A 12,088-nucleotide genomic window follows, 5' to 3' on the forward strand; every position below is an offset into this window, starting at 1 on the left:
TGCTACTTCCTGGTACAAATACCAGTCTGCACACAGGGAGGAGGCAGATTTCCCTTTCCCCTCTGCAGTTTCGTAGTTTGGTCCTTTCAGCCCCAGCTCCCTCTCCCTGTAGCCTCACGTGCACAGGTGGCTGTGGAAAGGTCCGGCCACTCGCACTCTCGGCCCTGCCCCACTCACAGGCTCGAGCAAGGGCTGGAGCTCGCACTGTCCCAGTCCCGTTCCAGCTGCTGGCAGTGTCCGGCTGAGCCAGCGCCGCACAGCCCCGAGGCCACATCGGGGAGGGCAGCCAGGAGCTGCCAACCCGCGGCGGTGAACGAGGCTTAGGTGCAGCACCGGGCCCGGAGGCGGCTCCTCTTCCAGCCTCTCAGCTCTCCCTGCACATGAAACACCACGAGCACGGCCGGGGCTCCCTTCGCCTGAGGGGCGACAGTGGGCCCGGGGCTGCTCTGAGGCGAGCGCGCGCACAGCGACGCCTCACCTCACCGCTCCCGGTGCGGCAGGGGGCACAGCCGGCTCCCTCGGGAGCGAGAGCCAAACCGGCTTCCAGTGGGGCTGAGGGCACAGCCGGCTGCCTCAGGGACCGGGACCGGGACCGGGGCCGGGGCCGGGGCCGGGGCCGTGGCCGTGGCCGTGGGCACGGCCTCCCGTCCCGCGGCAGGGCCGTGAAGGAGCAGCCGCGCACGGAGCCGCTCCCGAGCGCACGGCCGGCCCGCCGCCGCCGCGCGCGCGAGTGACAGCCGTGACAACCAATCGCAAGCCTCGCCTCGCGAGCGCTGACCAATGGCCTGGGGCGGCGTGCGGCGGGGCGGGGCCAGCGGCGGTGCGCGCGGAGCCGAGCGGCGCGGCCCGGCCCGGCCCTCGCGGCCCCGGGCGCGGCCCCCGGCGGCCGCTCCGCCCGCGCCCCGGGGGGACCGGACGCCTCGGCGGCAGCGCGCAGTAAGTGCCGGCCCGGCCGCCCCGGCGCGGGGGGCGCTTCCAGGGACGGGCGGGGCAGGGTGGGCCGGGCCGCGCCGCGGGGGTGTCCGGCTGCGCCGTCCCGTCCCTCCCGCGGGCACTGCGGGGCTGCCGCGGCCTCTCGGGGTCCGGTCCCGGCCGTATCTCGGGCAGGCCCAGCGGAGCGGGGAGCCGGCTGTGAGTCCGCGGCTGAGCCCGCGCTGCCTGGGCAGCGGGAAGGGCCCCGTAACCCGTTATTCGCCCGGAAACTTCTCGGGATGGGGAAGGAGGGACTTCCCGCAGGGATGGAGTGCGGGCAGCGGTGCAGTGCGCACGGGGCCAGAGCGGTCGCTGCCGATCCGGTGTGTGTCAGAGCGGGGTCACAGGAGCGGTGACATTGCTGGGGACGGTCCCCGCGCCTGGGCCAGGGTGTGACGGGACCGTGCCCTTCTCGGACAGGGTGACGGTGACAGCCGGGGAGCTTCGGGGCAGTGCGCACACACGGTCGGGGCTTCCCCGCTGCCCAGGAGCCTGGTCAGCTCTGGAGAAGCGGTGGGGGAAGCCAGAAGTTCACCCACTGGGAAGCCACGTCCCGTTGCCAGCAGCAACACAGTGCCGCTTGTATTGCTGAGTTACTACAGATACTTCATCTTGGTGAAGTAATGAAGAAACTATACTTGTTATTATTCTTCATGCAGAAACCCTCTGACCCATCTTCATCCCAGTGACACAAATCTCTGTTCCTGTCACACCCTAAATGAAACAGCAGCACAGAGATTAAAACCAATACTTCAGAAAAGGCGCAAGGTGGGGCCCAGAACAATTTTCTGCAACTCAGAAGTAAGCAGCACCTATCAGAGATCAGTTTGGAAATGCTGGCTTGGGAGAGAAACAAACGTGTTCTCCTTATTTGCAGACCCAGCAGAGCCCAGCACAGAGCACTCCTGGCTGTGCAAGGAGCTCTCTTGGTGCAGGCAGTGGAACAATGCCAGCTGGCAGCAGCTGAGGATCTGGTTCCTCTTCTGTTCTATTTGTGCATGGACTGTGCTGGAACCTGCCAGTGATAGGTAGTAGCTGTCCCTGGCCCTACAGCTGCCATCAGAGGCTTGGAGTGTGCCCAGCCTGCAGATCAAACTTCCAGCACCAGGATGACAACTGGGAAAGGAGGGTGGTGGGGAAAGATGATCCCCCCCAGCTCTGCTGTGTAAGCTGTGGGCCCTGGGCCATCCTTGCACTCAGCCTCTCTGTCTGTCTGTCTGCAGCCTGGACCAGGAGGAGCTGGGGAGCAGAAACAGCCCTATCTGAACCTGGGAGTGGTTGTGTAAGCCAGGTCAGAAACCTTTGACACAGGACTGCTTTTAGAAGTAGGTCTGTGGGCACAGGAATCCTTCAGCATGAGCAGGATGACAAGAGCAAGAAAAAGAGCCTCCATTCTTCTTCAACCAGTTTTCAGCTGGCTTATTTCAACCCAGCCCTTTTTAGTTTTTTAGAACTGACACCACATTCAGCTGAAGAACTAACCAATTTTGTTTCCAAAATTTAGGAGCTGTTCAAGATCTAGAGCCACACTCTGCAAAGCCCTTGGGCCTGCTTCACTCCTTTCATTTAGGCTCCTTTTCCACTATTTCCTTGGTAGTGGCTTTTTAAAAAATGGGTATTATCATTATGGAAAGTTTCCCTGAATAGCACAAATTGATGGATTCTGCCTGAGCAGCTGCTCGATCTGCTCAATAATTCCTTCCCTTTCCCTGCTGGGCTGTGACTGCTGCTGCTGCTGCTGTTATGACACTGATTTCAAATTTGCCATCTTTGTGCCCAAGTGTGCACTGCACCTGAGCTGTGCTGTGGTCAGGAGTGGCTGGAGAAGTCCAAGTGCCTGTGGTTTAAGCAGAGTGCAGGGCTTGATGGTCAGTGAAGGGCACAATCCCCTTTAGCTGCAATGACTTGTGGCCCAGCACAATGTTAGGAGGGATCAGACCAGAACTGTTATTATTCACATTTCTCTGGAAACTCCAGGGAGTTGACAGTGTCTTCCAGACACTTCAGAATTCCCCTTTGCTTCACAAAGTTGTTTCCAGGGGACTGAGACAGACCCTGCATGAATGGCAAAGCATTTACCTGCTCAGGGAGCTGCAGGACAAGTGGAGGTGACTGCTCCAGCTGCTGACTGAGCACAGCACAGGCCGGTGCTGCTTGCCTGGGGTGGTTTCCTGCTCCAGCTGTTAGTGGCAGATGTTGATCATGCTGCTTGCTGCAGTTATGGACAGCAGTAAGACACCCCAGTGTGGGAACTGCACAGTAACCTTGCCTGGAATGGAACAGAGTGGAGCAGAACAATGGCTCGTTTCTCTTTGCAGGCACATCTTTTTCTATTCAGAGCTCACTAACCCCTCTGTCCCAGCTGCATTCCAGCCCAGAGATGCAATGTCTGCTAAATTGCAGGGAAATTACCAGAGAACTGCTACAGAAGTTCTCAGGTCAGCTCAGCTCCAGAGGTAGCTGCGTTTTCAGGGAAGCAACTGATGATCTAAAGTTACATACAGTGTTTTTATAAACAAAGTGTGCAAATACTTCCCATAGGCTCATCCCATGGTGTTTTGCAACTCTTGATCATTTGCACAATAGAAGCATGAAGCAATTAAAGCCTTTCATGTTCTCAGCATGAACAGATCTATCAAATTTCACAACTCCAATCCAAAATTGGACTAATTTTAAAATTAATATTGATAATTGCCAGTGCATGACTAATCTTGAGTGGGTGCTTTCATGAGGGATTGAGAAATACTTGGTGTCTTTAGATGGAGGACTGATGCAACCCACCCTTTCCAGAGCACTGGGATGAGCAGCAGCGGGACAGTGCACACAACAGGGAACTCCTACTTTGGATTCAATAAAAAGCATTCTGAGATATGGATGCCTCACAGCTGAGTGTCATTTCATTGGGTATATTCCCACTGATAAGGGGATCAATACAACTTTTCAAAAATTAAAAGCAAGAGACAGAAGCAGGAAGATGCTCTATCCTGGGACAGATAGAGACCACCTGGTTCAGCCTGGGGCTACCAGAGACAAGGGTTCTGAGGTTGTCCCCACACAGATCTCCAAGTGACTGCAAGGAGGCAGAGCTGGAGTAGTGATGGGAGAGTTATCACCAACTCCAAGCAAATCAGGCATGACTTTGGGGGCTCTCAGTAAGCTTAAAAAACATTTTTCTTATTTTGAGCAGGCATTCAAAAACTGTGCTGGTGAATTGGGGAACTGTGGGAAAGGTTGTGCCTGTCTCCAAGAGCTCTGCACTGCTCATTTGTTCTCATTCTGTCCTAGGCCAAGTCCAGTGTGGTTCCTACCCTGAGGAAAACCCATCAGTGGTGATGCTGCAGGAGAGGTCTCACGTGGGGCCCTCGATTGGAAGGGCAGCTCTGCACTCCTGTAGCTGATGGGAGAGGACAACAGCTTGGTAACAGGAGCTACCAAGAGCTGGCAGGATGAGTTACAGCTCACCCTCTGTGCATGACTTGCATCACAGCACCCCCAGCACGGCCAGGCCAGACCCAGGGACAGCTCTGGATGTGACTGTACCACAAACAGCCACCATAAGCCCTGAGACTGCCAGTTTCAACAGCACCAAAATCCCAGACATGGCCAGCACGGGACCTGGCATGAGCACCATGCTGCTTTCCTTTGGGATCATTACTGTGATTGGCTTGGCTGTAGCAATGGTAAGAGAGCCCAGCTAAACATTCCTGTCTCTTGAGGGTGGCTAGAGGTTCTAGGACTGATTTACACTGAATAATTTATTTGAATTCTATTACTGTTTCACCCAGAACTGCTGGGAACTGATAGTTCCAGAGATTCCTTTCTTTTTTAAGGCCTCTATCAAGTGCTCCAGTATTTCTGCAGTCTCCCTGAGGTCTGATCCAAATGGGATGCTCAGCAGGCCTAGGAGCAGCCATATGTATCAGTATTTGTTTTTAATAGCAATAGGAAATTCAATTAAAAGGGAAAAAAGCAGATTCTGTTCTGACTTGTTACCTGGAACAGCTGCATTGATTTAAACCTTCTCTTGGGCCCCACAAGAAAGTTTATCCATATTAACTTTTCAAGCAGACTCTTGAAACCATGTAAGTCCCCCCTGTGGACATGGGGTAATTCTTTTTGAATTAAAGTGGCCTGAATCCATCTTAGCAAGACTCACCCTGGACTGCATTTCCAAGGTTCTGCATGCTGGGTATCAGTCCTTGAGGGTTTGGTGTGTCACTAACCTTGCCATTAATGCTGTGGGCAGAAGCTTTCAGGTACCCCGATTCTGGGCAGGCAGTGCAAGGGCTGCAGCTCTCCTTTTATGTAACCAGATCATTTCCCTGCCAACAGAGAACAGAAGGTAGCAGCAAGCTCCCATCCCTTTGCAAGGAAGGGCTTCACTAATACAGCCATCAGAGGAGCCTACTGCAAAATTTCATTGCAGGCCCCCGGAGGAATTTTTCCAAAAGCCCCTAAGAAAACCTGGAAACAGTCAAAAGTTCCCAAGAGCAGCATCCAGCGTCCGTAGTTCTCAGAACAAGGCTGTGGAGGCCCAAAGCCTCCCTTTCTTCCCTGCACAGGCTGACAGAGGCAAGTCCCTGAGCATGCCCTCCCTCTTTGCTTCTTCCCTTTCTACTGGGGAGGGGGTAGCAGCACTTCTGTGCTGTAGGAAATCTGCACATGAAAATCACAAAGGGAAGCATTTTCATCCACTCTTAAATTGCCATATATGTCCTGCAGCCACAGAAATGTGCTGAGCTACACCTGGTAATACACCTAATACTCCTACTCCTACTAACACACCTAATAACAGGCCACTGAGCACTTAGTGTCAGACATGATGTGCTGCCAAGCTCACAGTGATGCATATGAAATGTCATTTTCCTTGTCACTTCTCCCTTCCCCCACTTTGGTGCACAGTGACACCAACCTTCTCTACCTCTTTCCTGTGTGCCCAAAATTCCTCTTCTCAGCTATTCCCCATCCTACTGGGACTGCTGTAATAATGCTTCTTTTTCTCCTTCAGGTTCTGTATATCAGGAAGAGGAAGAGGTAAGATCTGTTATTGGCTGAAGGGAACTCAGTGCTTCAAAATGCAGAGTGAGCTCAGAAGGAGATGAGGAGAGTGCAAGTGATGGCTGTGGTAGAACATTGTGTGACTGAGGCTGGCACACTGACTCCTGGGACTGGGCATCCCTCTGGCACCAGAGTGTCAAAGACTCCTCCACAGCTTTGGAAGGAGAATAAGGCTGAGCAAGAGGAGGTCAGGGATCCTACAAACTCATCACACTTCACCCATGAGATGCATCGAAACAGAGGAGAGGGTTATGGCTGTATAAAGAAGCTGGGAACTCCATCATGACAGGTGTAGATCTCAGGTTTCAGCCATTCCCAGATTGCTGTTTTCTAGCAGCCCAGGCAGTGACAGCAATGGCAGCAGCACAGTGCAGAGATGCAGCTTCAGCCCAGGAGTTAATGTCTTAATTTCCTTGCTAAGCTCCTGGCTGAAAATAGAGAGGAGAGCAGCACACAGGGAAAATCACATCTTGGTTCTTCTGTGTCACAGCAGGGACTCTGGTGAAGATCCATAAGCTGTGGTACCTCCTCCCTCCCCCACTCCTTGGGGCAGATCTGGCCATGCACAGACTTCCAGAAAGTGCTCTTGCCCACTGTAAAATTTCCTAGCCCAGCCCCAAAGCCCAGGTCTGGGTGCTGCTGCAGGAGCAGTGCTTGGCCTGTGAAAGTAGCACTGCTGGAGATAATGGTTGTGCTGGTAAGCTCATAGAGAAACAGGGGAAGAATGTGTCATCCTAACACTTGCCAAAATAGATACTTGTGGTGACACTGCCAGTAACTGCTTGTGTGTTTCCTTCTACTTCAAAACTCAGCTATAGCCAAAGGCAGGACTCAGTGTTCTCCCAGGAGCCACCCCATCCATCATCCAGCTCTGAGGAGACCCTTTGAGTAATAATTCATAGCTCTGTCTCTTGGAGCAATGATACAAGAGTAGGAACAGTGTCCACAGGCATCAGCTCCCTGTGAGAATCTCTCTCTTTCCTATTTTCTATTTATTGTTCATTATTTTCTGTTTAATTTTATGTGCTTCAGCCCCAGAGTTAAAGTACTCTCAGGCCACTGGAGCTTGAAGTGCAGTGTGGGCAGAGGGACAGGGGGAAAAGTCACAATGTGCCAAGCCAGTATGTTCCACTGTTTCTTTTGTCCCTCCACATAAAGCCTAATCTTTTAAGGTCTGCAAGAACTTAAATCCCGATTCCTCTGTGTGTAAATGCCTGCCAACATAGATTAGTGATGGCAATTAATCCCTGTAACTGCACTCTGGGTGCCTTGCACTCCTGCCAGCTGTGTGTAGTAGGTTCTTAGCCTCATCCAGCAAGAGCCACAGGAGCAGAATCCCTGTGCAGCAGGAGAAGCAGGCTGCAGAGAGCCTCAGCAGTGGGGTGGGGAAGCAGCCTGAGCTCTGTCCTTCTCAGCCAACCCTCTCCCTCCCCCTGGGCAGGTTGGAGAAGCTGCGGCACCAGCTCATGCCCATGTACAACTTCGATCCCACCGAGGAACAGGATGAGCTGGAGCAGGAGCTGCTGGAACACGGGCGAGATGCAGCTTCTTCCCAGGCATCACACAGCAAGGTAGGCAGCAACCACCCCAGGCTCACTGCAGCACTGCTCCCTGCACTGCTTTCCAACAGGGCCAGGGAGATTTTGTAGGGCTGCAGGGTAGGGAAGATCTCAGGAGGACTTCCCCATCTCTGCCAGCCCTGGAGGTAGAGGCCTGAGTGTTTTGGAGTGCTTAGGGTGGACTGAGGAGTCAGGCAGTGTTTGACAGGAGGCTCTCTCCTGCCCACTGTAACAAGAGGTAGGAGATATTTGAAAGAAGGGCTTCTCACCACTGTTTGGGTCCAGCTTCACAGTGTTGTCTGTTCCCTTTGTCACCACTACTACACAAAAAGCCTTTTTAAAAGAGCCAGCAGGATGGTTGGAACAGGTGTCCCTTACCCAGTGACACAGCCTGTCCTTGGAGCAGACATACCTTTCCTTTCATGCATTCCTTTCCAGCTGCTCTCTGTTACCCATGTCATCCCCTGCTTTTCCTGTCCAGGAGCAGGAGTTCTCCCAAACGGTTCTCAGTTTCCACACACTTTATACCTTCAGAAAATCTGTAGCAAGCTTGGTGTAGGCAGAAAAGAAAAGAGGAAATAATAAATACAACTGTAATTATAAAATACTTACCTTGAGACATTCTTAACCTGCTGAAGAGCTCAAATTTCACATTGGAATATGAAAGATAACCGACATGAAATAGACTAGTTTGGAAAGCAGGAAATGTGGTGTATAAAAGCAAAGAATCTTATTCTCTGAGTAGCACATACTAGAACAACATCAGATCCCTCTATTAATTCACATGGGGGCTTACCTGGAGGTAGTAGAGGGGGGGAAATTTTAAGGCCAGAGTTAACCTCAGCCCAGTAAAACCAGAATCATCCTCTCCAGGGACAGCAGGATGCCTGAGGTCCCTCTTGCTAATGCTTGGGAAATACAAGAGTTTAAAGATTCAATATAAAAAGAGAGGGAGAGTCTAAAACAACAGCTCAAGTTCAGGCAAATGCACATTTCCAGGCCTTCTTGATATCTCAAGCTTTTCATGCTGCCTTGTATATATAAATAGTGAGACCCAGTAATCCAATGACGTGGGGATTTTAAACTGGCATGGATGTGCTGACTAACTCTCCAGGCTGTTGTATTTTCCTGTCACAGCCTTGTTAACGCCTCGTTAGCCCCTGGGAGGGTGAATGGCTCCCCTGGGAGGGTGAATGCCGCTCCAAGGTGCAGCCCTGAGGGCTCTGAGCTCTGCTGCTCCCCTGCAGGTGCTGCTGCCGAGCCAGGGAGCCCTGCAGAGACCGAGCCGCCTGGTCTTCACTGACGTGGCCAACGCCATCAATGCATGACCGGGCCCTGACCTGCCCCGGGATCCTGCTGACAACGAGGAGGATGAAACCAACAAAGCAGTGACTTCCCTCAAGCATGGCTGATCCACTGAGCCCAGCTGGTCACCTGTTGGTTTGTGTTACACATGGGCACAGGAAGTGCCACCACTCTGGGAAATAAACCCTTTGTGAGGGCAGTGGTGATTTTCTGGTGTGTGTGTGTTACCATTAAAACCTCCTGAGCTCCAGTTTCTGGGCTGGCACTGCTTGACACCACCTACCAAGCTTTGAGCTCAGGAACAGTGCCTGCTTTGTGTAGATTAACCTGTCAGAGCACAGAGCTGTGCTCACTGGGTCAGGGAAGGAGAGAGGGGCACATCTCAGAGAACTTCTGCACTGGCTTTGTGTGCCCAGGCCCCAAGGAAAGTGCTGGATGAGCCTCTCTGTGCAGTGACCACAGCTCTGGCCAGTCCTGGGGACTGGTAGGAAAGCCTCTTTGAGCCAGGAGAGCTGCCTGCCCCAGCTAAGGGGTGACCTGAGGCACAGCAAGGAGAACACAACCAAGGGATTATCCTCTCCCGGGCCTGTGGCTGCTGGTAAATGTGCACCAGGGAGGTGTTGTAGCATGGGAATTCACTGGCTTGAAAAAGTGAAACAGTGAAGATCTGGCTGATAGCATCTTAACTGAGGAAGTGGCTGAATATCCCAAATTAGAGCTACTCTATAGACAGAGGGGATTTCCCACAGCTAGAGCCAGGGCCTATCACTGTCTGGCTATGTGAGCCCTGCTGCTGAGCTAGGAATAAGAGTGCTTGGGCCACAAAGAGGAGTTAAGCAGAACTAGGGTTCCAATACCATTTCTCCCTTCCTGCTTTGGCTCAGGGAAGTTTCTACAGTGCAGAGCGTTATCCAGGAAAAAACATTAAGCTTTGAAATACTTTCTTTTAAAAAAGGAAAACCATATATTGGCTCAACAACAACCCAGTGTTTGCCCCCAGAGATGACTAACAGCTGGTTTGTACTTCCTTACCTGCCAGGACCTGCAGTCAGAGCCTTCTCTTCTTCCTGCTGAAGGGAACACAGAGCTTTGCCTTAGCCTCTGCTCGAGTTACCTGCTAGGAACAGGTAGGTGGGACTAGACAGGTAAGCCAGGGGTTTCCCTGTAGCCCTGAAGCATCTCTGCCTGTGCATCCTTCAGGGCTGCAGGAGGAATAGAGTGCCAAGGGGTCTCTGGCCACCTTGGCATGTGGCAGAGCAGTGTGGGGGTCTGTTGGCTGAAAGCCTTTTGGTGGGCACTGGCCCCAAGTGCTGCAGAGCAGCCAGGGAGCAGCATCAGTGCCCAGCTGTGCCCTGATCACCTCCTGATCTTTGTGTGGTTACAGGCATTGTCAATCAGATTTTATTCCATCCACAGCACCAGTTAAAAGGGAATCAGGGCAAGCCAAAATTTGAATGCAGATCTAAAGCTTTATGCAAGGAGTTGTTTCAGAGTGGCAATTCGGGTACCATGTGCTTTGTTGCAAGTTTGGACCTGCCAGTTAGTTTTTGTTCTTCCCCTGTGCGATTGTTTTTCCCATATTCATTAAATGCAGACTCTTTCCTGGGCCTGTGCCCCTGACCCCTGCAGGGTACAGCTCCTTACCAGCCTTCCCTCTTCCAGTTTCCCTCAGGGCAGCTTTGCAGGGCTAAATTGCTTTAGTGTTTCAGTATCCAGCTGTCTTTTTAGATCTAGGGATTTCTGGGGGTATTTTAGGGGTTGGGGTGTGAAAAACAGCCCAGTCCTCATTGCCAGGAGATGTGGCAGGAGGCACTCCCAGGCTGCTGCTGTTTGCCCCCGGGGATGCTGCTGGAAGGAAGGTGCATGGGTACAAACACTCAGTGTAATGCAGATTAGGTCCTTAGCGTTTGGAGTCTGTCTGTGGCTATTCCCAGCCATCAGCCTAGAGACAAATACCTCCCAACACAGACACACACTTGCCAGCTCCTGCAAGTGCTCACTGAGAGCAGCCACAGCTGATTTCTCCCTTCTTGCCTGTCCCCCCTTCCAGGCCCTGCAGCAGCACAGGGAAGCACGTGGCAGTACGGGTGACCAGCTGTCTTAAATTGCAGCATTTTCCCCAGAACTCTTAGGACTGGAATTTGAATGGTTGTTTTAAAGTCAACAAAAAGCAAGTGTGAGCTGAGCTGTTTCCTCAATGCCTCAGCCCAGTGTGTGCCCTTCTCCCAGTTCTGTGTGCTGCAGTGCAACAACAAACACACCTACACAGGACGTGTCTTGAACCTCTCTCCCTGTGATGGTAGGCTTTGTCCTGTGATGACTGCCCTTAAGAGTAAAGAAGTACAGATAATAAGACTAAAAGAATATTATGGGTAATTGCTGGGCTCATATTCTTTTAGTTCCATAGCGCCTCCTCTCACAGTTCTTGGATGTATAATTTAGCAGAAGCATTATGATGTAATTTAATTCAAGTGTTTCTGTGTTTTAATGCATTGAAATATAATTAAACTATTTACATGAAAGTCTAGTGTGATTGTCTTTTTCCCCTGTCATTTGCAATTTCCCACAGGAACTGCTGGAGTGTTACCCCAGTATCTGCTGGTAATTTGTGTGCAGTGAATTCCCCTGCTCTTTCAAAAACTGAACTTAATGTGAAAAACTTGGAAAGGGAAGCTCTGTGGGGGTCAAAGTTTAGTGTTCTACAGCACAGAAACTCATATCGCTTCAGAAAGGCTTGCTGGAGAAGGCAGGAGCTTCCCACTGCCAGTCCTGGGCATCCAGAGCCCAAAAAGAAATCCCAACTTACCCTTAAGATGAATTCCTGTACAAACCAGGGGTTCATCAGCTCACCTGCAGCTCTGCCCACACCGAGGGGAACAACATGATGACATTGCTGATATATTTCAGATTTGCTCCTGCCTCATCTGGCCTATAGCCCCAAAGCTTGGGACTAGTTAGGAAAGCTGTCAGATGAACTCAAGAGGCAGTGCACAGGCAGAGAATTAATTGTCTTTAAAGCTAAATAGCTGTATAGCCCACAGAACCATGTGGGGGGAAACAGACTTGACTGTGGAGACTTCTGGGTGTACATGTGAAGCAGAACTGGCTTGTGTTCCAATCAAGCCTCCAAGACACACAAAAGAATGGAATTAGGCCCCCACATTTTGGCTTAGGAGGCTGATTTTCTCCATGTG

At 51.9% G+C, this 12,088-nt stretch overlaps 1 protein-coding gene across 2 annotated transcripts; it reads left to right on the forward strand.

Annotated features, from left to right (window-relative positions):
• Nucleotides 1-802: 802 nt before the first annotated feature.
• On the forward strand, nt 803-11,416 carry C11H3orf18 (chromosome 11 C3orf18 homolog). 2 transcript variants are annotated; one of them, XR_013183842.1, is made up of 6 exons: nt 803-936; nt 4,258-4,652; nt 5,981-6,006; nt 7,472-7,601; nt 8,837-10,021; nt 10,945-11,416. XR_013183842.1 is itself a non-coding variant. In XM_054639993.2 (5 exons), the coding sequence occupies exons 2-5, from the start codon at nt 4,419-4,421 to the stop codon at nt 8,915-8,917; spliced, it is 471 nt and encodes a 156-aa protein (XP_054495968.1). In that variant the 5' UTR covers nt 803-936; nt 4,258-4,418; the 3' UTR covers nt 8,918-11,416. The 2 variants fall into 2 exon arrangements, 1 of the variants encoding a protein (XP_054495968.1); XM_054639993.2 differs by having other exon boundaries at nt 8,837-11,416.
• The last annotated feature ends 672 nt before the right edge of the window (nt 11,417-12,088 follow it).

This window comes from Agelaius phoeniceus, chromosome 11 (genome assembly GCF_051311805.1).
Source record: "Agelaius phoeniceus isolate bAgePho1 chromosome 11, bAgePho1.hap1, whole genome shotgun sequence".
Lineage (NCBI taxonomy): Eukaryota > Metazoa > Chordata > Aves > Passeriformes > Icteridae > Agelaius > Agelaius phoeniceus.

Coding starts and splice junctions, on each gene's coding strand:
- C11H3orf18 (XM_054639993.2), top strand. CDS start 4,419: ATGAGTTACAGCTCACCCTCTGTGCATGACTTGCATCACAGCACCCCC. Junction 6,007..7,471: donor TATATCAGGAAGAGGAAGAG/GTAAGATCTGTT, acceptor CCCCCTGGGCAG/GTTGGAGAAGCTGCGGCACC. Junction 7,602..8,836: donor CCCAGGCATCACACAGCAAG/GTAGGCAGCAAC, acceptor GCTCCCCTGCAG/GTGCTGCTGCCGAGCCAGGG.